The sequence below is a fragment of the Lepisma saccharinum genome, chromosome 27, assembly GCF_977018435.1.
Source record: "Lepisma saccharinum chromosome 27, izLepSacc3.1, whole genome shotgun sequence".
In the NCBI taxonomy this organism is placed as follows: domain Eukaryota; kingdom Metazoa; phylum Arthropoda; class Insecta; order Zygentoma; family Lepismatidae; genus Lepisma; species Lepisma saccharinum.
In genome coordinates this window covers 41,281,042-41,307,536 of record NC_139255.1, presented here as the reverse complement: position 1 = coordinate 41,307,536, position 26,495 = coordinate 41,281,042, and the positions used below count along the sequence as shown (strand labels likewise).

Below are 26,495 nucleotides of genomic sequence, written 5' to 3'. Positions count from 1 at the left end.
TGGTCAATACACTTTTGCATTCATTCGAAACATTTGTCAAAGCAGTTTTTCCAATCTTCTTGAGACACCTCCATAATATGGTTTTTGAACGCATCAACGGCATCTTCTGCCGACGAAAATCGTTGTCCACGCAATTTATTCTTGACATTCGGGAACAAGAAGAAGTCATTGGGTGCCAAATCAGGACTGTACGGTGGATGACCCATCAATTCGATTTTTTGACTGTTCATAAAGTCGGTTGTTAGACGAGATGTGTGACAGCTGGCATTGTCTTGATGAAGAATGATCAGACGGCGTTTGTTGGTTTTCCGTATTTGACCGAAGACCTCTGGCAAACAAATTGTTGTGTACCATTCAGAGTTGACCGTTCTACGTTCCTCTAAAGGTAAGTTGCCACATGATCAGTTTTCCCGTTTCACAGTGGCAAAGGATGGGGCTTCATCGCCAAATGTGGAAGTAAGTTGATCGATGCACTCTTGTCTTGATAATCCACGTTGTTTCAATGTGCTTCGAGCGCGAACAACTTTTGTTGGATTGGGTTCATCTTGAAACACCCATACAGTCGACTGCTGTTTACGTTCCGGCTCATATGCATATATCCATTATTCGTCACCTGTTACAATCTTATATACGTCTTTTGAAGCACCACGATTGTATTTATTGAGCATTTGTTTGCACCAATTGACGCAAGCGTCTTTTTGAGTTTTTGTCAAATTGTGTGGGATCCAACGAGAACATACCTTTCTCACAGCTAAATGATCATGTAATATTTTATATATGCTGGTGGAACTAATGCCTATGGTTGCCTCAATCTCACAGTATGTCACATGACGATCTTGCAGTATTAGGTTTTGCACAGCATCAATGTTTTCTTGAACAACAACTGATTTTGGACGACCTTCGCGAATCTCGTCGGTGAGCGAATGGCGGCCACGATTAAATTTGTTATACCAGCGTTTCACAGTGGCAAAGGATGGGGCTTCATCGCCAAATGTGGAAGTAAGTTGATCGATGCACTCTTGTCTTGATAATCCACGTTGAAAATCGTAAAAAAATCATCGCACGAAAAAATTCCATTTTATTGTTGTCGCGCAATCTCCAAGGCAACATAAACAACACAAATGAAGCTATTGACAAAACATTTGAAGTACGTAATGATCAATAATGCCAGACGATTCCGTGCAAACGTCAAATCGCGCCTAACTTCAATCAGTGTTGCCAAGGCTCAAAATATAAATAGTGGCCCTCGTATGTATATTGCATTTTATTTTCAACTAGTTGATTACCCAGCATTGCCCGATCTTGTATTAGACAGGGAAATAATGAATTCTAACTAGAGTGTAAAATATAACTAATTTTAAATGTGATCGTGAATGTCACCAATTAGCTTAGCGACTCTGAAAACTATGGATTCGACACTAATGTAGTTCATTTGTGGCATTTTATTTTTCACCCCCTCACACCCCCCATGCCGATAGGTGATGAACTTGAAGTTAAACCGTGTAACGAATACTATGGATTCCACACTAATACAGGTCGTTTTCGCAACAAACCTGAATGTTAGACAACCTGAGAAACAAAGTATTCTTACCAGATTGCAAGTGATACGCATACCAAGTTTGGTTGAAATTGCTCCAGACATTCGAGTGTTATGCTGGAACAAACTTATATACACAAGGTACCATACATCGATTTTTATATACAGGGTGATTTCGAACTCCCATTACAAACTTATGGGGTTAAACCAAAAGGAAAAACAAGCCGAAAGTGCCATGTGGCAAAATTACGAAAACGGCACCGTGTGGCTGCCAGAGCCGTGAGAAAATCGGTTCACACCTCTTTCAAAGAGCAATAATGTTTGAACCACGAAAGATACGAAGATCGGCTCTGGCGGAAGTGGAGGAAGTCGTATCCAAACAATATCAGGGCGTTGAAATTGCGGCGCTTTTCGTAATGCGCAAGGGGAATCCCCACTGCATGTGAGCAGAAACTCGCAAAATGGAGAAAGACGACGAGGGAACATGCTGTCACAGGACGCTCGAAAAGTGACGCATGGAGGGAGTCCCCAGAGGAGCGCATGAAGTGCGACAAATGGAACATGCTTGGACAGTGACTGTCGCGCATCCCAGATGGTACGCAAAATGGAGTGATGGATGTACACGTGCATGCTACGTGGAACGCAACGTGCAATTACAATTGCGATATGAACCACTACGTGCCCCCTCCCACCGGGAATTCGTTGAACCCAGGACCTCGGGAGTACAAGGTCAGCCGGAAGTCGGCTCTCTGAGGAGCAGCACCAAATACGTATCCACGTGCCCCACGAATGCTGGGACACGTTCGTATTGTTCTGTACTACATTACTGCAGAGCGTGTAGAGGTATCCCATGCGAGTCCGACGTTAGTCATTAACGTTCTCACGTGAAGGACATGGAACGGGAGCGACCAACCCGTACTTAATGACGTTCCTTCCCGTTCGTAGCCTCTGTGATGCATGAAGGTGTGCGCTGACGTCATACTAGGAGTCACTCGCTATCCCTGGTCGAAGTTGACCCTTGCGCCCTCTGGGTATTGCAAGACTGTATGGAGAGAGCGCTGGATGTGACACATTGGTTGAGTACGTACACACGACGTATCCTCTGGGAACATTACGACGTTGTGGGTGTGTGTGGACGTGAAAACTCCCACGATGGTGCAATACAGTTTCGAGGAGTATGCAGACATGATGCTCATTTACGGGGAAGCGAGATGCAATGGAAGGTCTGCCCGTGCGATGTACCAGGAACGTTTCCCGGAACATGTGACGTCATCACACACCATATTCGAAAAAGTGAACCGTCGTCTTCGTGAATCTGGAACATTTGTTGTGAGTAGAGTGGACACAGGTGCCCCAAGGACGAGGCGCATGCCTGCGGTGGAGGAGGCAATTCTTCATGCTGTGCACGAAGACCCTGGTACGAGTACCCGAATCGTAGCGTGGGATGTTGGTGTATCTCAGTCTGTAGTGTGGAATGTCCTTCATGATCAACAACTGCACCCATATCACCCCCAGAAGGTGCACGCCATGGGTCCCACAGATTTTGAACCACGTGTTCGCTTCTGCACATGGTTTGTGCGTCGTTGCGTGAATACACCTCAGTTTCCACAGTTGGTGCTCTTCACGGATGAGGCGAAATTCACCAGAGAGGGTGTTTTTAATTCCCGCAACAGCCATGTGTGGGATGAAGAGAACCCATTCGCAACGAAAGCTCGTGGGTTCCAGCAGCGAATGGGCATCAACGTCTGGGCAGGAATACTGGCCGGTCGTTTAATTGGCCCATACGTACTTCCCACCAATCTCACAGGTCGTACTTATCTGATTTTTCTCCAAGAGACATTGCCCGAGATGTTGGAAAATGTGCCATTGGCCATTAGGCAAAACATGTGGTTCCAGCATGATGGGGCGCCACCCCACTTTGCACGGGACGTACGGGACCATCTGACCCACAGATATGACAGGCAATGGATAGGGCGTGCCGGGCCCGTGCCGTGGCCCCCACGATCTCCCGACTTAACGCCCCTGGACTTTTTTCTATGGGGCGCATGAAGAGTCTCATTTATGAAACCCCCATCGAGTCTGAGCATGACCTGGTTGCTAGGATTGTGGCAGCAGTGGACTTCATTCGAGAGAATCCACTGGTCTTCAATTGTCTGTATGAGAACATTCTTCGAAGGTACAATGTGTGCATCGATGTTGGTGGTCGTCATATTGAGCCCCTGTTGTGAGTTTCCGTTCTGCACATGCCAAAGGATGTTTTCATACTGTCCTTCGCAGTGCTTACATGCTGCATTCCGAGTTCATCGTCGTTCCGGCTACGCGAGTTTCCGCTCACATGCAGTGGGGATTCCCCATTTCCTTTGGGGATTCCCCTTGCGCATTACGAAAAGCGCCGCAATTTCAACGCCCTGATATTGTTTGGATACGACTTCCTCCACTTCCGCCAGAGCCGATCTTCGTATCTTTCGTGGTTCAGACGTTATTGCTCTTTGAAAGAGGTGTGAACCGATTTTCTCACGGCTCTGGCAGCCACACGGTGCCGTTTTCGTAATTTTGCCACATGGCACTTTCGGCTTGTTTTTCCTTCTAGATTCACCCCCCTAAGTTTGTAATGGGAGTTCGAAATCACCCTGTATATAGATAGATAGATAGATTTGTGTTTGATGGCCAAAGACCAAACTGACAAGCAACACATGACAGGTGACAAGTGACATGTGTCAGTTAGATGTGAACCTTCAACACTAAAAAAAACCTTTCATACTGAAGTGATGCAACAAGCTGCATGCTGCATGTCATTCAAACTGCTCCATTTACTCATGGCAGAATTTTTTTTTAACAGACTGCAGTCGCTTATCAATTTGGTCTGTGTTCAGTTTCCTATCTTAGATAATTTCAGTATCAGTTTTATGTGTGCTTATGGCAGGTATACCAACAGTTATTACAACAAATAATTAATTACCTGTTGCAGGAAGCTGAGTTACGCAAAAATCCAGATATTGTAATAGCGACTCCTGGAAGGTTGATTGACCATTGCGAGAACACACCAACCTTCAGTCTTCACAATATTGAGATATTGGTGCTGGATGAGGCTGATAGGTAAGGTAGTAATAAGAATATTGGTAGAAAAGCTTTTTTTCCCGCAGGAAAGATCATGAATTTAAAATTTAAAGTGATGAGACTTATTAACATAAGTGGAAGCACTGGAGACATCTCCAACTCTGTTGTGGCCAGTCAACATATAACACACAACAGTTAATGTTTTTCAGCCTTATCGTGTTGAAAAATGATCGAGGTTCCTGTACATTGGCAGCCCTAACGTTTTCTAACACACATAAATAAATGCAAGCTCTAGTGATTTCACTTTTCATGTGTGAGTGAACCGAAGAAAATATAGTGTTTTGTAAGTGTGGAACCAAAGTAGAAAACATTTTGGATTTCATTTTGTACAAATTTTTTACTCTTAAAATACATATATAGGTAATTCATTATATGTAAAATGGGCAATCAAACCAACATCCAAGATTGGGACATGCTACCTACCCAGGCCCGTAGCCAGAAATTTGTTTGGGAGGGGGCTCATCCTTTATCAGCAGCCGCCATGTATAGGTGGAAAAATGGGGGGGGGCGAAGAACTGATAATGAATTTCTCAATATATTACAACTTATTGTACAAGATGTTTAATTGTGCTAATGAATTCAAATTAATTATCACTACACTATTTAAATTACATATTTGAATGATTTCGGAGGGGGCTTCAGCCCCCTGAACCCTCCCCCTGGCTACGTGCCACCCAAACTGTTATTCCATGATGTGTACAAAGCCACCTGCCAATGCCAGCTCAGCTGTATCAGCGGGACTATATCAAAGGCAACAAGCTGCGAAACACTTGTAAGTACAAAAACTTCATGTTTTTATGCAATTATACTGAATGTAACTCCCAACTGGTTTCTTCAACTGGGATCGGGCATTTTCGAGTCACAAGGTACCAAACGTTGTTCGCAGGACGAAACAATTGAGCGTTGGGTATACCACATGTTGCCAAATGTACTGTAAAGCGAGAAAGAGTTTTCTTGGTCAGCACCAGAAATCAGCAGGTTCAACTGCACACGTGGTTCTGCACAATGAAGTTTCCGGAAGGACCACCCACAGGTCGGAATGCAGGCGGACACACAGTCATATAACGACAACTGACAAAAACAGAAGTTTGCTTGGCAACGTTGCTTCTCAGAGCAATGTGAGTAATCCTTTCAGCTTTTACTTCGCAACTGAGTTTGTTGACACCCATCCGACCAGACGCCCCCGAAAATGATTGGGGGACAGGACATGCCAGAAATAGCCATCAAGGTCAACTGCCAGTTGGAGTTGCGTTCAGTATAGAGTTGAGCCGATAACACTTTGAACCACTTTCAATACTCTTACCAATTCCCACCAATACCAATGCCTGAAAATTGTTATAATTAAAAGTTCTTCAGAATATTGATAAATTTATTAGTGCATAAATATTCTGCTCTAATTACATGCATCAATTTATCAACAGTTTTGTCTGGTTCAATACCCGGTGGAAGCATGTAGTAGTTCGGATCCCACTTTAATCTGTAGGTCCTGTCCCGATTAGCCTTTCTGTGCATAAAGTGGACTGAAAACAACAACAATTCAATCAATCAAAAACAATAGTTTTGCTTCAGAACATTCAAGAAGTATGTCAGAATATTAAAGCACATGTTATGTACCACACAAAACTGGTGCAAAACAAAAATAAATTTTGAATTTTGTATAATTTCAAGGATAATTTGACTTGTGAAAGTGGTGTATGGTATTTTTGCGGACCCTATGAAAGACCAAAATGCTGGAAAGGTATTGCCTGATATCGGTAAATAAATTCCAACCGATACCACTGGTATTGACTGATGAAAATACATCGGTACCAGTATTGAATCAGCCCTATATATAATCATAGAAACTGTTACAAACAGTATTTGTTTTTCTGTGTTTAGGTGTATAACTAAACTCTGGTGCAACCTATCTTGACAGTGACGTAGTACCAGCATTGCAAACTTCCATCGTTGATACTTTCACTGTCTGCACTAAGAAAAAAGACAAACAAGGGAAAGAATTTCAATAGTTTGAAATACAAGGGAAGCAAGTTCAACATGTCGCAATGCGAGGTTTCTTTTAGAATGGAATCATGTAAAATAAAGAGCAATTAAAACGAGCACGATGTATAAATACAAGAAAATGAACGGAATCGGATAATGAATACGAGATGGCAACGCGCCTTTGAACGGAAAGTTCGCGAGGCTTGAGCACAAAAATATAGTTCCTTAATGAAAACACGTTACAGCGTATACAGAGCATATAAATGTGTTAAAAATATTAGATACTTAAAAACTTGTTGAAATGTAGAGTATTCGGCACGATTATTTTGTTACAAGTCAAAGTTAAAATTATATATACTCCTCAGCAAAGAAGAAAAAAAACCCGGAAAATATGCGAACTAAAATCCACCCCCACTTGTTTCTGTCGCGGTAAACGGCAGCAGACCAGAACCTGGGGGAAATCCTTCCCTTCCTCTGCTCTCAAATGGCACGCTGTTGCCACGATGCCTCACAGCTGTTCTCTGACAGATGAAGTTCTGGCGGACCTGCCGCAAAACGCGACGTTTTTGTGTGGCGCGGTCAGTGGTTGAAGAAGAATGGATAGCGTGCGTGACGATTCCCGATTTAAATAATTAATTACAATAAAATCTATTATGGTTGTGATTCTTACTATGCGATAGTAAATATTACCATCTAAGAAACAGATTTTATCTTCAATTTAATTATTAATTATAATTATATCCTCAGAGACAGTGGCGGCGATTGGGAGTACCAGGCCAGAGGCGCTAACTTGTTTCGCCTTTACTTTTCGCAAGACCTTTTCCATTCTTCTGTGGGAGAGTTCTGAAATTCTTCTCTTGCAACTTCCAGTACTCTGCCCAAATTACGATCCACATTTTGTGATGCAATACGACCCTTTATGATACCCCAAACATACTCAATAGGTAGGGGCATGCATATTTCGTTTTTGACAAAAAAACGAAATTTGAAAAAACACATTGTAGTGTTAATTTTTCAGGTTTTTGAAAGGTGTGAGATGCATTTTGTGACCATGTTTTGTCACGAAATAATGCGAAATGAACTGCAAAAAGCGAAATTAACTCTTAAACACGAAATTCATGGTTTATTCACCGCTGCAACACCCTCTGAGGTCGGAATTATCCTGAGAGTTATGCAATTCCCGGAAAATTTGTTAATTCTGCTGTTAATATTGGAGAAGCAAAAGTGGACTCCTTTACACAGAAATAAACTTAATACTCTGATAACTACATAAATGTGCTATTAGAAGTGAAATGTTAATTCTGTGGAATAAGTGTAGTTTTTAAATCAAATTTTGGATTATATTCACAATTTTAAAACCAAAATGTCTTTTTAGATACCACTTTTCATCCAATTTTTCACCGCTATAACACCGATATTTGATTTTATTTACCGCTTTTGAACCCGAAATTCACTCCGTTTTTGTACCGAAATTTTGCTTTTTTATTTACCAAAAATATGTGCCTCTATCAATAGGGTTTAGATCGCAATGATAAGGTGGAAGACGAAGTACTTTTGGCCGTTTTCTGCTGCAAGAGTGTCGACCCGATATTGCGGGAGCTTTTTGTTGGTTTTGATTAGCTGATATAACTAATATATAATACTATATATATATATATATATATATATATATATATATATATATATATATATATATATAATACTATATAATCCTAAGTCATTGCAAATAATGTTGCAAAGAGTTTCACGACTACCCCGAAAATTAATTTATTTATTTCTTTAATTTCAAAAGCACTTTTTTTTTACTGTTGGCACAAATTACCAATAGTTCTTCTAATCAAACACTTGGCAAAGTCGTCTACAACAATTCTACGCTTTTCGGCAGACCTGTGCTTACCTGGTGTCGTAAATTTCCCCCCTGAATTTCCTTCCTCTCTAATTTTCTTAATGAAAGTGTCCGACATTTGAACTGCAGCCGCCGCACGCTTTGTAGTTTCATTTACCGGAAACGTGTAACATCCTTCTCTCGCTTCGTTGTCAAAAAATTTAACAACATTCGAAATCACCTCTCGGCTCTCATTATGTATGGTTTTGCCCTTCATTTCGGTATAAACAACATACACAACAGACGCACTCGAACTCAATTGACCTTTCGTCCATGTAAGTTTGGCAACATTGAAAGGGTGTCAGAAGTCGAGCAGTCCTTGCTACCCCCCACCTCCCACCCGACTCAACCCTCGATCAGCTGTACACAAAAACGTTCCCTTCCTCCTGTGTGCTTTCTCTGCGGACTCTGAGACACAACTGTGACGGAGAGAATCTTTCATGCTTTGCGCGGTGTGATACAATGGTTTCGCATCAACCTGTAGTGCGGTTCCATATGACGTCACTGTCAAGATAGCTTGCACCTTAGTATAGAGGCACATAATTTTGGTAAATAAAAAAGCAAAATTTCGGTATAAAAATGGAGTCAATTTCGGGTTCAAAAGTGGTAAATAAAATAAAATTTTGGTGTTATACTACGTAGATTTTCGGCGAAAAATGCAGGCTCGACCAGGACTCGAACCCGGGTCTCTGGCAATCTGTGCCATTGCTCTACCACTGAGCTACCGACCCGGCTTGGCTTCCCCTGCATTTTCGCTGGCGCTGTTTTACCTGTGTGAAATCGTCTCTGCAAGTGCTACTGCAACGGGATCTGTTGCCTTTGAAACACTATAGACGTCGACGTTGCCTGGTTCCTCCCAGCGTAGAGATGTCATTACAATGGATGTGCGTGCCTAATTTAATGGATTTGGTGTTATAGCGGTGAAAAATCTGATGTAAAGTTTTATATAAAAAGACATTTTGGTTTTTAAATTTTGAATATAATCCTAAATTTGATTTAAATACTTATTACACAAAATTAACATTTCACTCCTAATACCACAATTATGTAGTTATCAGAATATTGAGTTTATTCCTGTACAAAGGAGTCCATTTTTGCTTCTCCAACATTAACAGCAGAATTAATCAATTTTTCGTGAATTGCATAACTCACAGGATAATTCAGACCTCAGAAGGTGTCGCGTCGATAAATAAACCCTAAATTTCGTGTTTAAGAGTTTATTTCGCATTTTGCAGTTCATTTCGCATTATTTCGTGATAAAACATGGTAGCAAAATGCCTCACACGCCTTTCAAAAACGAAAAATTAACACTACGATGTTTTTTTTTTTGAAATTTTGTTTTTTCGTCAAAAACTAAATATGCATGCCCCTATGTATTTGTATGTAGAGAGTTTTGTATTCTTGGATTGCTTCCATGGTTCATAAGAGTGTAGTTTGAAAGAGCCAATGGGTTTGAACTTTCAGCCCTCACCCCATGCGGTGAGGGGGTTAGTATAAATATGGCCTGTCTGCCCGAGGACAGAGACATTGTGTATGAAACTTATAGCTGGAGGGAAAATTATTTTATGGACTTCAGCAGCCTCCCATGAGTTACAGACCATCTTTGTGGGGGTTCAGCCATGGTGCTCACATTAGAGAAAATATGTAAATAATGTAAAATAGAGAACGTAATGGAAGTATCCGAGCCTTGTTTGTTTGTAAATAAATGTATAAAGCTCTTTTTTGCGAGTTTTCAGCAATCGCCCTCCAACATTGATTCAGTAAGTTCTTGCCTGTGAATTGATTCCTTGGTTCCGAGAGCTCTGGTGAGGAAATGGATGAGAACCCAGGACCAACAAACCAATTAAGTATTTTATTTGTTTTTTTCCTGCCAGAACCAACCCGGCAAGGAACACATATTCAACCTGTGTTCCAGATGTCATAACGTACAATAACAAAATATAAAAGAAAGTCAAAAACATGTGGAAGTGTTTACCGTGCCCCATATGATAGCTTGCATTCATTCCACTTCATTTAATGATGTAATTTGCCTATCAAAAATTACTAGATCGGAGTAAGTCCTATGCTTCCACACTTATGGGACACTACTTTAGAAACTAATTTTTCAGTAAAAAAAAAAAGAAAGAAAGGTATCCAATAATTAAGTATTTTTACATGTCATCATTCGTTTGTTTGTAGGATGCTGGATGAGTATTTTGCGGAGCAAATGAAGGAGATTATAAGGCAATGCAATGTCACTCGACAGACAATGTTGTTTTCAGCTACCATGACGGATGCAGTAGAAGATTTGGCTGCAGTTTCACTGAAGAAACCCGTGAGGATATTTGTGGACAGTAACCAACAGGTGGCCTTGACTCTTCGCCAGGAATTCATAAGGTTTGTAACTGGAAACTTGCAGTCACACTGCAATAAGGAACCTAGAGATGCATTAACACATTACGAGAAAATCAGGCTTTCTTGGCAAATTTACAATCACCATGCTTTCTATCATTTGTAACGTTCAATGCTAGAGAATTTTAACACTTAATATTTAGTACTGAACTGACTATTTTACTGACAGTGTTTAATTACTATTATCTTATGTTACAATCCCTGCATCCAGGCTTCTTCTTGAAAATACGGCACTTCTTCCTTAACACAGGCATTTATAAAGAAGTCCCGAACCTCCTGTGGGTCATCTTGGCTTCACACTGGGCTCTACTTAGGGCATCTGGTCCTATGTTATCCTTTCCTTTGATGCTTTGTACCACGAAGTCATATTCCTGGATAGTTAAAGCCCATCTGGTTAAAACTTTTACATCAGATGCTGATAATGTTTTTGTTAACACTAGAACTGCGGGCTTTTGATTATAACTAGAACTGCGACAGCGGTCACATTGACCGCCATGGATGGAAAAAGTGGGTTATATTTATAGTTTTGTTTGTTAATATTTTTTTAATTGTTTCAGTACACATCTTTAATTTCACAGAAATTATGGATGGGACCGATTAATATCGGTGTATCGGTTTATAGGTAAAATTACCAATTATTTTACCGATCCGATATATCGTTAAATATATGATAATTTAGTGCAAAATTCTGCCATTTGTTATAATTTTTATGGATAATCTCCATGCCTTACTTTCTAAAAAAGTAAATGTATAAATATGAAATTTCTTTTTCACTGCAGTCACCTTGAAACACACATTTATTAAGGAGGTCAATGAACCTTCAGGTTCTTCAAGGACCATTTCTAATTTTATATTGGATCGGTAGAATATTGGTTATCGGTATCGGTAAATGTTATATCGGTACTTTACCGGTATCAGCCAAAATTTCATATCTGCCCATCCCTAACAGAAATGAATACATGACCCCATTCTTGTTTTCACAAACATGAATACAAATAAAAAATAAAATTAATTCATGCAATAACAATAAATTTACTTATTTGGCATCATCTGCAATGCAATTGGTGCAGTATTTTTTTTAACAATTTTGACACATTTTCCACATACTGCTTTTCCACACTGCTTACTTAAGTCTCCTGTCTTGTTTCTGCATTTGGATGTTTGGCACTCTCGATGCTGTCGTTTTCCTGGAGGTTCATAGGAGACAATCTCTAGATTGGGCTGTAGGATTCTGTTGATTCCTTCTCGGAGTTCTTGAGAAAGTTCCATGAGTTACAAGTGACTACCAAAATTTTCGCCAGTTATACTCTTGTACAAAATATATGCTTGAGAGCGGCTAGGTCCAAAATGTTGTAGAATACATGAACTGCCACAATGCTGCTTTTACGGAAAATTTATGAGCCATCTGATCGACTACATGTACACCAAACTTTGTGCTGTTGGAAAAGCTGACAGTTTCAGGTGGTTTCTTTACACCACCTCCAATACACATGTATGAATGCATGGAACTGAGAATTAGAACGTTTTTTCTTTTTTTTTTCTCCTTGATACACAGTGAGCGTGCTGTCAGCACTACTCAGAAGAACTGTATAATACTGTTCTAGACGAGATGATTTTACCTGCTGAGGCACTTCTTTTCTTGAACGTCTTATTGTTCCTGCCAAGGTAGTGTTCTTAGCTTTCAGGGTTTCAACAAGTTTCCTTTACGTAAAGAAATTATCTGTTGTGACATTTCTTTCATTTCCAACAAAGGGTTCCATCAAGCGAAGTACAACATATTCTGCAACAGGCTGATCTGCTGGGCGATCTTATTCTTTACCCAAATAAGGGAAACCATTTATCAGGTACTTACTGTCGACATCAACTGCAAGCCAGAATTTAATGCTGAACTTGTTTGGTTTATTTGCCATGGGTTGCACAAATCTACACCTAACTTTTGTAGGAAATAGCTCTTCATCTACAGTGATGTATGCTCCTGGTATGAAACTTCTGCCACAATTTTCAATGAAACAATTCCATATTTCGGACACATGCGCAAACTTGTCACTTTTTATGTGTTCGGACCTTGTTGTTTTATGATTAAAGCGCAGATATCGCATTAATTCACGAAATCTGTCCCTAGCCATGGTTTCACAAAAAAATTGTGGTGCCCAGGTACTGTCCCACAAACTGTCTAATTTAAGACTTTTCGCACAATGTGTTCCGCGAGCATACAAAATTGTGATAAATGAATGAAGTTCCTGTAATTTAACACTACAGACATTTCCTCCAGTTTGACAAGCTTCTTCTTCAGTGCAGGATTTGATGTGACGAAGCATCCTCTCATTCACCAAAATACGCCATGCACTTGAAACCTTTCCTTCAAGGATATTTCGTTTAGAAAATCCTGACGGGCCAGGCTTTTCTTGTAAAACATTATGTGCTGGAGCCTACCAGGAACATTTACATCAGCATCAATTACAGTTCATTCGCTTCCATCTTTAGCACTTTATTTCATTCCAGATAGAAAAGGAGACTCACCTGGAGACACTGCGCTTTTTCTTTTTGCTCCCCGTTGAACTGTAGAAACATGTGCTGCTTCGTTTTCTTCATCTTCTGACAAATGGTTCGATTCAATGTCTTGTTCTAGTGGAACAAAGTCGGGATCCTCTTCACTTTCACCTCCATCGGAATTGTCAGCATTTATGTCCTGAATTGAGTCTAAATACTTTGATATATATCTTCAGCTGTTAGTCCACGTTCAGCCATTTGTAGAGCACAATAATTGCTCACGTGTGCAAGAAACAAATATCAAGACGACAAACAAAGACAGTGCTTGCAAAGTTTCACATCTTCCTATTCGGCTCAAACAAAGAGATTGAACATTCACCTGTAAGCTGCTGCCACCTAGTGATAAATCTAATAAATGACACACCAGGTGGCAGTAACTTGGAGGCGAATTTTGTAATACATCTCCCGAAAGGAGGTTTGCATTTTTCTGTTTACCTTTGCATAAAAAAAATGGAGGGTAATGCATAGCGGTCATTTTGACCGCTCCCGCGGTTGGAGGTATTTTGATGAATAACTACATAATAAATTTATTTTTTAAAATTTTTAAATCAAAAATATATTCTCAACGTAAAAAGAACAAAAGTCAAGGAATTTCCGATGATTCGAAGAGATATTAACGTCTTAACAGCGGTCATGTGTTAAACAACACAAGAAAGAAGTAAACAGCACAATAAAAAACCTAATGTTTAATCAAACTAAATGTGTTATGAAGGGAGTGTGTGTTCTCCCAAAATGTTACATCAAAAATTGTGTTTTTATGCTGTAACTACAAGAGAAATGATGCAAAAAGACACTTTAGAAGTCTGTCCAAGCCAATTGCTGTCCCAAAAGCGAAGAGGACTCTCTCAATAATGGATAGGTATCCCATGTGTACCAACCAGGCCAATCCACAAAATTCCATCATATCTTAGAAAAATGCAAGTATAGAGTGGCATACAAACCCAAAACTACTACAGGAAAAAAAAACTAGTTGGGTTTTAAAACTTACTACAAACTCTGGGATCTATAGTATAATATGGGAGTGTGACATATAATATATAGGACAGTGTAAAACACCTATCAAGGACATATTTTCAGACCACTTACTTTATATTTTGGAGGAAAGAAAGTAGTTCTAGGTTGTCCAAACATGTTGTTGTAACCAACCATCAATATTGCCTTCAGATTGGGTTTCCTTTTTAGCTCATGCCAAAGGGGAAAATAGAATGAGACTTAAGGAAGCAGTACATATTAAAAACCCCAATAATGTGAACAATAATTTACGTGGGCGTACCCAAAAGAAACTGAACTAATTTTGTGGTGGGCAGAGCTTTTGTAGTACCACGTTTTGCCACTAGGAGCGCATAGAGCGAACCTTCCTGAGTCCGTAAGCCGAGTGCCGTCGCTGAAGCAGGTCTGGACAAGTTTCGGTGGAGTTTAGGGTGACAGCTGTTTTGTGTAATTGTCGTTTTTGCAATGGCTGATTTTCGGGAACAGCGTGCGGCGGTGAAATTCTGCTTTTTGCTCGGAAAGAGTGGAACAGAAACTCTTGAAATGTTAAAAATGGCGTACAAGGACGATGCTATGGGGAAAACTCAAGTGTTTGAGTGGTTTTCCCGTTTCAAAAATGGTGAAATGTCAATTAATGACAAACTTCCTTCTGGTCGTCCTTCCACGGCCCGAACACATGACAATGTTGAAAAAATTCGTGAAATCATCAACGAAGATCGACGACGGACCATTGAACAAATTGTGGAGCTGTCGGGAGTGACTTGGACTTTCTACTTAGAAGTTTTGAAACGATTGCGCAACAGTGTGCGGCGGAAGCGGCCCGATTTGTGGCAGTCGGGTGACTGGTTTTTCCATCATGACAATGCCCCGACTCACACAGCCCTGTCTGTACGACAATTCTTGACCAAAAATGGTATGACCCCTGTTCCTCACCCCCATACTCACCCGACCTTGCCCCTTGCGACTTTTTTTTTGTTTCCTAGAATGAAAGGAGACATGAAAGGAAAGTGTTTTGCTGATGTTGCTGAGGTGAAGAAAAAACAATGGAGGCACTGTCACTCATCACAAAAGATGACTTTAAAAAATGTTTTGAAAAATGGAATCAAAGATTGGACAAGTGTCTTAATGCAAGTGGAGAGTACTTTGAAGGGTATTGAAGGTTTGTACTTAAATTGTGAATAAATAAGTTCACAAAAAAATTAGTTCGGTTTCTTTTGGGTACGCCTACGTATTTCGTAATCTTGATTCATCTTGGTACAATTCAATCAAATTTAAAAATTTGTCCTTTTCTAACATGAACTAGAACAAGTCAGTACTTACCAACACTGTATGACTTCAACAACATCTTCATGCAGACACAGCAAGTAGCAATATTGGAACTTCTGTTTGTAACGGTCCGCCCTGGATCGTACTTGGTTCGATGGGTCTATTGAGCCTCGGCTTCACACTCAGTATCGCTTCGGGGCTTGAGTCTCCTCGGCTCAAGGTTCGGGTTATTCCGGCTTCTTCAATCCTCGATGTAAGGTCCCTCGTAATTCTAGGTCAAAGGTTCTCAATGTACTTATAGATCTTGACCAAGATTCTACAAGCAATCAACAATCCTTTTTCCCACTAGGTTCTGTCGATATTCAGTTAAGTATCCAACTTCCTTTTCTCTTTTCAGCCTCTGACCAGAGAACTGAAAATTAATCTGTGACCACAGAATAAGAAAAGGTGTTCCCTGACCAGGGACACAAACGTTGACTACTAACAGTCTATCTACCGATCCCGAATTCTGGTATATCCTACGACAATCACAATCCTCTCAATTATATCTCCTGACCAGGAGCATAGAACCGAGAGAACATAAGCCTTCTGACCAGAAGAGCTAAGTAATTGTCCTAACGATAGTCCAGAATAAACTAATTCCTAGTAGCGACGTGGAAGTAAACGCAGAAATACGGGTGTGAAAAGAAAAGACGGTAATACAAGTTCCGTATTTATCTGGAGTTCGAATACAAAGGCCACGGGCCACCGAGCTTCGCTGCTTATATAGGATTTCTCGGTGCCGTGAAGGATTTACAAACTTTTATCTTAACATCAATTTTACATTACAATAAAATACATATTAATAAAATATCAATGAGGAACATAATTATCTACATGCAGAAATTACTATTTTTAACCTTCTGTGAATATTAAATATGCAATATAATTTTCATTGTTACACTCAGCATTTAATTTGACTAGGGAGTAGGGCTTCTTCCAACTCCCCTCTCTCCCTGCAACGGCCACGCGAAAAGACAACAAAGAAAAGAAAGAAAGTTTACAACGTTAAAATGTTAAGCAATTTTTTTTTTTAAATACAGGTTTTGTCTTGCGCGGGCGTAACTTTCGTTTACCTTAACGTAACTAAATTCTGATTACACCGTCTTGCAGTAAAAGAATCAGGGATTAATATGATATTAGTTAAATTATTGTCCGCCAAGGGACACGACAGATATAGCGTTGGGAAGACAGCCTAATCTTTCGTCTTTTCCCCGGTTTCAACGTTTACATAAAGTTGAGTCTGCCGGGCTTCTACACAATAGCGATTGCTTTCTCGCATTGTTGTCCCCGATAACGAAATTCCAGCTCAGCTTGCTGGCAGAAAGAAACAAACTCTTTGAACTTATATTTAACATCTGGATGTATACTCTATATACGAGGTGGGTTCCACTTTTCTTGGTAATTAACCATTAACACCCAAAAATTATAAATACCAAACAAAGGAAAATATTAAGTTTATATACATCCTTGTAACGTGAACACTGCTACACGTTACAATTGCCCCGCTTCCTAGGAGAAAATTTGAACAATTTTCTCTTTCACAGAAAAATTGTGAAAATTTTCAAAACTTCACTTAATGTTCATAAACAATTCACTGACAACTCTTGACGTTCCACACTAGTCACAAGAAATCTGGCTTTCTCCGAGGATTTCTCTCCGTCGTTCCTGGGAGCAGGTGAACTTCTTTAGGTTCTGGTAGTTAACCCGATCTACAGGCTCCTTTGTAGACGGCTGCAGGAGAAGTGCGGAGTTGTCCCTCATCTGGGTAGCGATGTATGGACCAACGTACACCTCGAAGAGTTTGGAGATGGTTTGGCGACGACTGGAGCTCAGCTTACGGTTCTTTACTAGAACCAGATCTCCTTCCTTCAAGATCAATGCTTGCCTTCCTTCAAGATCAATGCTTGCCTTCCTTCAAGATCAATGCTTGTCCTTGATTCTTCACTCTTCTCTTCTTCTGTTGGGCTTTTTCTCTCCCTTGAGCTTGATATAATTTAAAGGCCCAAGTCGTCTTCTCATCCTGTGGTACAGGCCAATAAAACCTTTCATGAGGTTCCTCCGGGATGGCTCTATTGAAGAAAAGTTCAGAAGGAGCATATCCCGTAACAGAGGAGACGGAATTGTTCAATAACCAAACCACATCATTGATGAAGGTGGCCCAACGAGTATGCTCTCTGTAGCAAAACAGCCGCAAAAGACGGACGACTTCTTGGTTAATTCTCTCTACCACATTACTGCTGGGATGATAGGCTGTAGTGCAGACATGAGTAATGCCCTTCCTTCTCATATACTCGCTCCAGGTTGTCGAAGTGAACTGGGTACCTCGGTCTGAGAGGATGACTTTTACTCGAGGATAGTGAGCAAAATACGTCTTCTCCAATAAGTTCACGATCTCCTGAGATGTAGCTCTCCTCAGAGGATAGGCCGAAACGAATTTCGTGCCAATGTCAACGGCGGTAAAAATGTAGGAGAACCCATGGGAAGTTGGTAGCTGGCCTATAATATCAATAGACAGCATCTCATGAGGAACCTTGGGTGAAATGTGAAGCTTCTCTCTCAGGATTCCTATCTTATCCATTTTTGTCTTGGCACACATCTCACAGTCCTTAACATACCGAATAACATCTCCGGATAGTTTGGGCCAAAAATATCTATATTTTATTTTAGCTTTGGTTTTTGTAATGCCAAAGTGTCCTAGGTTATCGTGATTTTCTCTAAGTATCTGGGAAACAAATATTGCCGGCACACAAAGCTTCCAAATAATGGATTCACCTTGAACTCTTCTGAACAATAAACCTCCATGTAGACAATAATTCTTCCTAGTTCTACCTTGAGTAATGGTATCAGTCTCTTCTGGAGCTTCCAAGATCTTCAAGATGCTTTGACAAAACAAGTCCTCCCTCTGAGCTTCAATCCACTTCTCCAGTTCCTCAGTTTCTTCCCGTTCTTGCCAAATATAGTTCACCTTAAAAAGTGTCTTCGGAATATCTCCTTCTGGTGAATCGGACACAGGATACCGGGAAAGAGTGTCAGCTATCTCATTATCCTTTCCTCTGACGTAAATAATCTGGAATTGGTAAGCCTGTAGTTTCAAAGCCCATCTAGTTAATCTGCTATTAAGATCCTGAGAGTTTTTTAACCAGACGAGTCCCTTGTGGTCTGAGTATATTTTAAATGATTGGCCTTTTAGATAAACTGAAAATTTCTCCACACCAAAAATGATACTCAGACACTCCAGTTCATGGATGGAATAATGTCTCTCATTGTTCCTCAGTTTTCGACTTGCATATTGGATAACATTTACAATTTTCTCGCCACCCTCTGGTTCTTGGAACAATATGCAGCCTAACCCTTTAGCAGAGGCGTCGCACTGTAGACAAAAGCTTAAATTAAAGTCTGGCTGAGACAAGGCACCAGTAGTAACTAGCGTAATCTTAATTTTCTGGAACGCCTGTTCTTCCTCTTCACCCCAGCTCCACTTAACATCCTTCCTTAGGAGGTGACTTAAGGGTTCTACATCCTGTGCTAATCCAGGGTAAAATTTTCTTCTCCAATTAGCAAGACCTAAGAACTTCCGGAGGTCTTTCCTACAGACTGGCCGAGGAAATCTCAAAATGGCTTCATTACCAGCAGGGTCAGGTTTTACTTCTTCTCCTGATACTATATGCCCTAAAAAGCGAATCTCCTTTTTGACAAATTCACATTTCCTTAATTTAATGGTCATTCCACATTCTCTCAATCGTTCTATGACCAATTGTAAATGCTGTAAATGCTCTAGAAGCGTCTTGGAGTGAACAAGTAAATCATCCAGATACACGGTAAGATACTCCTCACTCTCTGGACCAAAATATTTGTGCATGACTGAGACAAAAGTGCTGACCGCATTCGAAAGTCCAAAAGGCATCCGAGTAAATTCATATAGGCGACCTCGATAAGAAAAAGCGGTGTATTTTCTGTGGCTAGGGTGTATTTTTACCTGAAGGTAGCCAGACGCGAGATCCAAGCTGGAAAAGAACCTGGATCCTCTGAAACGTTGCAAAGACTCATGGATGGGTTCGACGGAACTTCTTGGAACTATCATTTTGTTGTTGAGCTGACGAAAATCAATGCACGGGCGTATTTGTCCTTGAGGTTTATCCACTACAATTAAAGGATTCAAATAGGCAGAATTCGAAGGTTGAATGACTCCCCATTCCTTCCATAGATTTAGTTCCTTTTCTAAAGCTTCACGCTTGGCAACAGGGATCGGATAAGGCTTCCTAAACACTGGCTCTAAATCCTTCAACCATATCTCACACTGAACGTCTCTAGCACAGCCAGGTCTTTCTGAAAATACATGGTGATATTTCATAAGCAAATGGAACAAACTATCCTGTTCACTCTTGGACAAGAACTGACTTTCTTCAACCTTTTCCCTAATTTTATCTTCACTGGCACTCCACTTATCCAACACAGCGACGTTTACTCTGGCTTCCTTGCCTCCGTCGTAATCTATATTAACAGTGAGCGGGGTGCAGCTACTTTGCAGTGTCAACTCGTTCTCCAACAAACAGATATTGGCTCCATAGGGCTTAAGAAACGGCATGCCCAGTAAAACATCAACACCTAAGTTCTTTATCACAAATACTTCAGTGTTCAACTCCTGGTCTCTAAATTTAATGCTAATATTCCTTCTCCCACAAATCCTTATCCGATTCGAACCGGTTACTCCAACTATTCGAATTTCTGGGTCCTTCTGTAGTTTCATTCCCCTGTACTTCTCAAGTAGTTCCATCCAAATGTCGAAATTTAACAACGAAGCCTCGCTCCCAGTGTCGAGTAAGCAAACGACAGGAATGTCTGCAACTTGAGCTTTAACTTTGGGCGTACTATGGAAAGTAGTTAATTCAACAGACCTCTTAATCCCTTCTTCTACAGCTTTCTCTTCTATTTTGGTTAAGGAGTAGCTGTAATGGATTTCGTAAGCCCTGTTAAAAGTTTCGCCATTGGATACTAATCGTTCCTTACTACTTCCTTGCCCAAGCGGAACGGAACTTAAGCAAGATTCCCATTTAAACATTGGTTAGTGGGAACTACTGGAGCACTCCAATAGAACTGACGAGTCTGATCAACGGCTTGTTGTTGTTCAAATGTCCTCGGTAACTCTGATTCATATGTCTGAGATCCTGAAGTCACGAATTGCCGGTTAGGAGAATTATAGACTCTTCTTCGAGGAGGAGATGCTGAGTTTCTTCTTCTCTCGACGTAACCTCCTTCTGGTGCTCTCGTCTCGGGATCAGATCTTGGTTCTTGTCTATTAGGACGACTTCTATACCACGTTCTTCCTCTAAACTCCCTAGTTTGACGGTAACCATTATTACCTGTCCTTGGTTCCTCATGGTTACGGACGTTGTTGTTAATATTTCTTCCCGCAGGTCCGTGGTTTTCTCGGATGACTTGTCTCACTGCTGTATTTCTCTGTATTGGTTGCTGATTTCTAAACCTTCCATTATTACTGTTCCCAGCTTCATTTCTCTTGAACCAATCTGCTCTCCAGCTTTCGGCCTCCTCATTGACTTCATATCTCTTCAGGAATGCCGCTAACTCTTCCATTGTCTTTGGTGGGTTAACGAGGCAAAGTTGTCTGACTTTATAAGACATCTGTTTAATTATCAAATTCAAGACCTCACTTTCTATGATTACTGGCGAAAGATTCTTAAACCCAGCATAAATTCCCCACGCATACTCTTCCATGGTTTGATTGGAGCCTTTAGTGTACTTTCTATTTCTCAAGACGTCCAATTGTCTTTGTTTTGCTTCCTCTGAAGCAAATGTAGCAGTAAACTTTTTACAAAATCCATTGTAGTCCCTAAACTCTTCGTAATGGGCCTGGAACCAATGCTCGGCTTGTCCGGTAAACAATCTGGATAGTAACTGGAGACGATATTTCTCTGGAACTTGCATAAGCTCAAAGTTAACATTTAGTTCCTTCAAGTACTTCTGTGCACTTTGAGCTTCAATGTTACCACTGAACTTAGAGAGTTGATTTAAGTCAGATATTCGAGGTAATTTGACATATCGTCCTCCGATTTTTTTATCTAATTCCGAATCTGAAGATGGAGTTGAGTTCTTTCCGGGTTTCCGCCTCTTCCGACGAATCCTTGTCAGTGGTCTTTCGTCCTCGGAAGAGGAATCACAAGAAGGTCTCTTCCGATTATTTCCTGTCTTCGAGGCTTTCCCAAACCTACCAGCATCAGAGTTTCCAATAGAGGTCACAATTTTACTGTGATGAATTCTTTCTTCCATACCTCGAACAATTAGATCTTCCACTGTGGGCCTAACATTATTCTTCCTCGAGATCTTTCTCTTACTCGGAGATCCGCGTGCACCCTCACACTCAACGTAATCTGACGTCTCTCCAGCTGACTGATGGTTATCAAAGCCATAAGGTGACTTAACAGCGGTTTCCTGCTGAGATGGATCTATGTGAAGTCCTTGAAGCCTGCCTCTCAGGGAACTTATATTTTGTTCCACGTTTAATTTCAGCTGACGTAACTCGGTGGCCACACAAGTGTTATTCTTTGCAATGTTATCCACTTCTTCACGAACGCTGGTTATATTGTGGGTTACTTCTTCACGGAAGCTGGAAATACTAGTATTTATCTCTTCACAGAAAGAGGAAACCTTACTCTCTCCTTGACGTAGTTCTTCACCAAAATTCTCTAACCTCTCAAAGCACTCAGCAACCTTAGAACTTACTTCCTCATTTTTCCCTAGATAAGCAGTCATCTGTTCCTTAATCTCGGTTACACTCACTCCCAGAGTGTCCATGGAACGAGTAATTCCTTCTATTTCACGCTCTCGCTCAACTGTAAGCGTTGTGTGGAGTACCTCCCACTTCTCATTATTTTGGGACTGTTCCTTGCTTAGAGTTTCATGCAGCTGTTTCCACCGTTCTTCATTTTCAGATCTATCAGCTTGTCGTTTTCTTTCTTCTTCTGCTTTCTCTTCTTGTCGTTTTCTTTCTTCTTCGGCTTTCTCCTCTTGTCGCTTTCTTTCTTCTTCGGCTTTCTCTTCTTGTCGCTTTCTTTCTTCTTCGACTTTCTCTTCTCGTCGCTTTCTTTCTTCTTCTGCTTTCTCTTCTTGTCGCTTTCTTTCTTCTTCGGCTTTCTCCTCTTGTCGCTTTCTTTCTTCTTCTGCTTTCTCTTCTTGTCGCTTTCTTTCTTCTTCGGTTTTCTCTTCTTGTCGCTTTCTTTCTTCTTCGACTTTCTCTTCTTGTCGCTTTCTTTCTTCTTCTGCTTTCTCTTCTTGTCGCTTTCTTTCTTCTTCGGCTTTCTCCTCTTGTCGCTTTCTTTCTTCTTCGGTTTTCTCTTCTTGTCGCTTTCTTTCTTCTTCGACTTTCTCTTCTTGTCGTTTTCTTTCTTCTTCGGCTTTCTCCTCTTGTCGCTTTCTTTCTTCTGCTGCTTTCTCTTCTTGTCGCTTTCTTTCTTCTTCTGCTTTCTCTTCTTGCCGCTTTCTTTCTTCTTCGACTTTCTCTTCTTGTTGCTTTCTTTCTTCTTCTGCTTTCTCTTCTCTTAATATACTCCAGAACTGTTGCCACCTGTTCTCTTCAGCGATTTTTTTAGCTTTCTCTTCCGCCTTCCGGGCTTTCACCTCTGCAGCCTTTTCTATTTGACGTTTCCTTTCTTCTTCTGCTTTCTCTTCACGTCGCTTTCTTTCTTCTGCGGCTTTTTCTTTCTTTTCTTTTCTTTTCTTCCATTTCGGACCAAACTGTCAACCACGGAGGAAGTTCAATAGCAGGTTCCTTATTCTCATCGTCATTGCCCTGGCAACCTTTACACCGGACGGCATCTAAATTTTGCCCTTCCACGGATTCAGCCTCAAATTCACAAACGAAATGCTTCCACTGGCTGCAGGAAATGCACCGAAATGCCCCCTTATCTTCATCTTGATCGGAGCAACAATCAAAGTGCAAATTTCCGTCTTCCTCTACAATCGTCGGCAATGAATTGCGTTTAGACTTTCTTGTTGCCATCTCGATGTTTCGTAATTTCAGAAGAACCACCGGATATATACTTCGAGCCCCAAACGTTGCAGCGCCACTTGTAACGGTCCGCCCTGGATCGTACTTGGTTCGATGGGTCTATTGAGCCTCGGCTTCACACTCAGTATCGCTTCGGGGCTTGAGTCTCCTCGGCTCAAGGTTCGGGTTATTCCGGCTTCTTCAATCCTCGATGTAAGGTCCCTCGTAATTCTAGGTCAAAGGTTCTCAATGTACTTATAGATCTTGACCAAGATTCTACAAGCAATCAACAATCCTTTTTCCCACTAGGTTCTGTCGATATTCAGTTAAGTATCCAACTTCCTTTTCTCTTTTCAGCCTCTGACCAGAGAACTGAAAATTAATCTGTGACCACAGAATAAGAAAAGGTGTTCCCTGACCAGGGACACAAACGTTGACTACTAACAGTCTATCTACCGATCCCGAATTCTGGTATATCCTACGACAATCACAATCCTCTCAATTATATCTCCTGACCAGGAGCATAGAACCGAGAGAACATAAGCCTTCTGACCAGAAGAGCTAAGTAATTGTCCTAACGATAGTCCAGAATAAACTAATTCCTAGTAGCGACGTGGAAGTAAACGCAGAAATACGGGTGTGAAAAGAAAAGACGGTAATACAAGTTCCGTATTTATCTGGAGTTCGAATACAAAGGCCACGGGCCACCGAGCTTCGCTGCTTATATAGGATTTCTCGGTGCCGTGAAGGATTTACAAACTTTTATCTTAACATCAATTTTACATTACAATAAAATACATATTAATAAAATATCAATGAGGAACATAATTATCTACATGCAGAAATTACTATTTTTAACCTTCTGTGAATATTAAATATGCAATATAATTTTCATTGTTACACTCAGCATTTAATTTGACTAGGGAGTAGGGCTTCTTCCAACTCCCCTCTCTCCCTGCAACGGCCACGCGAAAAGACAACAAAGAAAAGAAAGAAAGTTTACAACGTTAAAATGTTAAGCAATTTTTTTTTTTAAATACAGGTTTTGTCTTGCGCGGGCATAACTTTCGTTTACCTTAACGTAACTAAATTCTGATTACACCGTCTTGCAGTAAAAGAATCAGGGATTAATATGATATTAGTTAAATTATTGTCCGCCAAGGGACACGACAGATATAGCGTTGGGAAGACAGCCTAATCTTTCGTCTTTTCCCCGGTTTCAACGTTTACATAAAGTTGAGTCTGCCAGGCTTCTACACAATAGCGATTGTTTTCTCGCATTGTTGTCCCCGATAACGAAATTCCAGCTCAGCTTGCTGGCAGAAAGAAACAAACTCTTTGAACTTATATTTAACATCTGGATGTATACTCTATATACGAGGTGGGTTCCACTTTTCTTGGTAATTAACCATTAACACCCAAAAATTATAAATACCAAACAAAGGAAAATATTAAGTTTATATACATCCTTGTAACGTGAACACTGCTACACGTTACATGTTGCTTCTTCCTTTTCATCTGTCGACCAGCCGTGATGACGGCAATAGAGTAGAAAGCTTGGACAGACTTTTAAAGTGTCTTTTCTAATGATGTTTACAGTGGAACCTCAATTTTATGCTTTTCATGGGACCAAGCTGAAAAAACTTAAAATCAAGATTGGATGTATAATGCAGGAAAATGTGAAATTGGGATTCCGTTGGGTTTTTTATTTACAGTGGAACCCTGATTTATGTTCCCGGATTTTACATTTTCCTGCATTATACATTCAATCTTGATGGTACCAAGACAATAAAATGTTAATAAATTTTCCTAGATTTTACATTTTTCTGTATGTTTGTCCCCTGAGAAACGTAAACTTGAGGTTCCACTGTATTATTATTATTATTATTATTATTAAATCAAACATGGTATTTATGTGGGAAAATACTGATTGCTTGAACTTGTTCACATTGCATTCACCACTGATGAAAAAATCTGAAGCTTGACATTTTTCTCTTCCAAAACTGATATCTTAATCTCAAGATTTCAGTTCATCAAACTGTTAATAGTGCCATGGCAGTAGATCAGTTCAGGGTGCCGAACTGAAATTATGTGAAGTATAACGGTACCATAATGTGTACCATTATAAAATAAAAATAAAATAATGCTATCAGTTGAAATCTACGATTTGAGTTCGTATTTGGTGGTTTATATTTGCCCAAAATTAAATTTACATCACTTTGGCTTTGTTTTAATTGAAGTACATATCTAAACTTCAAGTATTTAAAAATATTTCAATAACTCAGCAAAGTAATTTGGTCTATGATGGATCAGGATTACCAACACATACAAACAAATTGGAATGTGTTATGGTGGAATTTTGACTAAAAAATTAAGATTTGTTACAATAAGCATCTTTAATAGTAATCCTAAAGTAATAAAGTTGTTAAAGATTGCCTACTCTCATAGAGGGGAAAAAACTAAGATGTGCGTAAAAAACCCTTTTCCCACAAAAATTATAAAACTTTTATTTACCTTTAATAATAAAAAGGAAATACAAAAATATGTAATAGAGTATTGTAATATCTGTTTTATTGTACCAACTTTATTTTACAATCATTTTCATGTATTAACACTGTACAATTGTATACTTATTACTTAAAAAATATTAACAAGTTGATATGCTGTGCATATAGTTGTAACAGTGTGAGTTTTGATACACTGCATCATCTAAAAGATCGCGGACTCAGAGGATG

The 26,495-nt window shown here is 40.1% G+C and overlaps 1 protein-coding gene across 1 annotated transcript in view; it reads left to right on the top strand.

Moving 5' to 3' along the window:
• Positions 1 to 26,495, top strand: part of Rs1 (Dead-box helicase Rs1) — an 88,889-nt gene that overhangs the window by 31,053 nt on the left and 31,341 nt on the right. The window contains exons 6-7 of the mRNA XM_083112926.1: positions 4,506 to 4,633; positions 10,698 to 10,895. Of these exons, the coding sequence (XP_082969052.1) occupies positions 4,506 to 4,633; positions 10,698 to 10,895 (326 nt within the window). The remainder of the gene's footprint in view (positions 1 to 4,505; positions 4,634 to 10,697; positions 10,896 to 26,495) is intronic.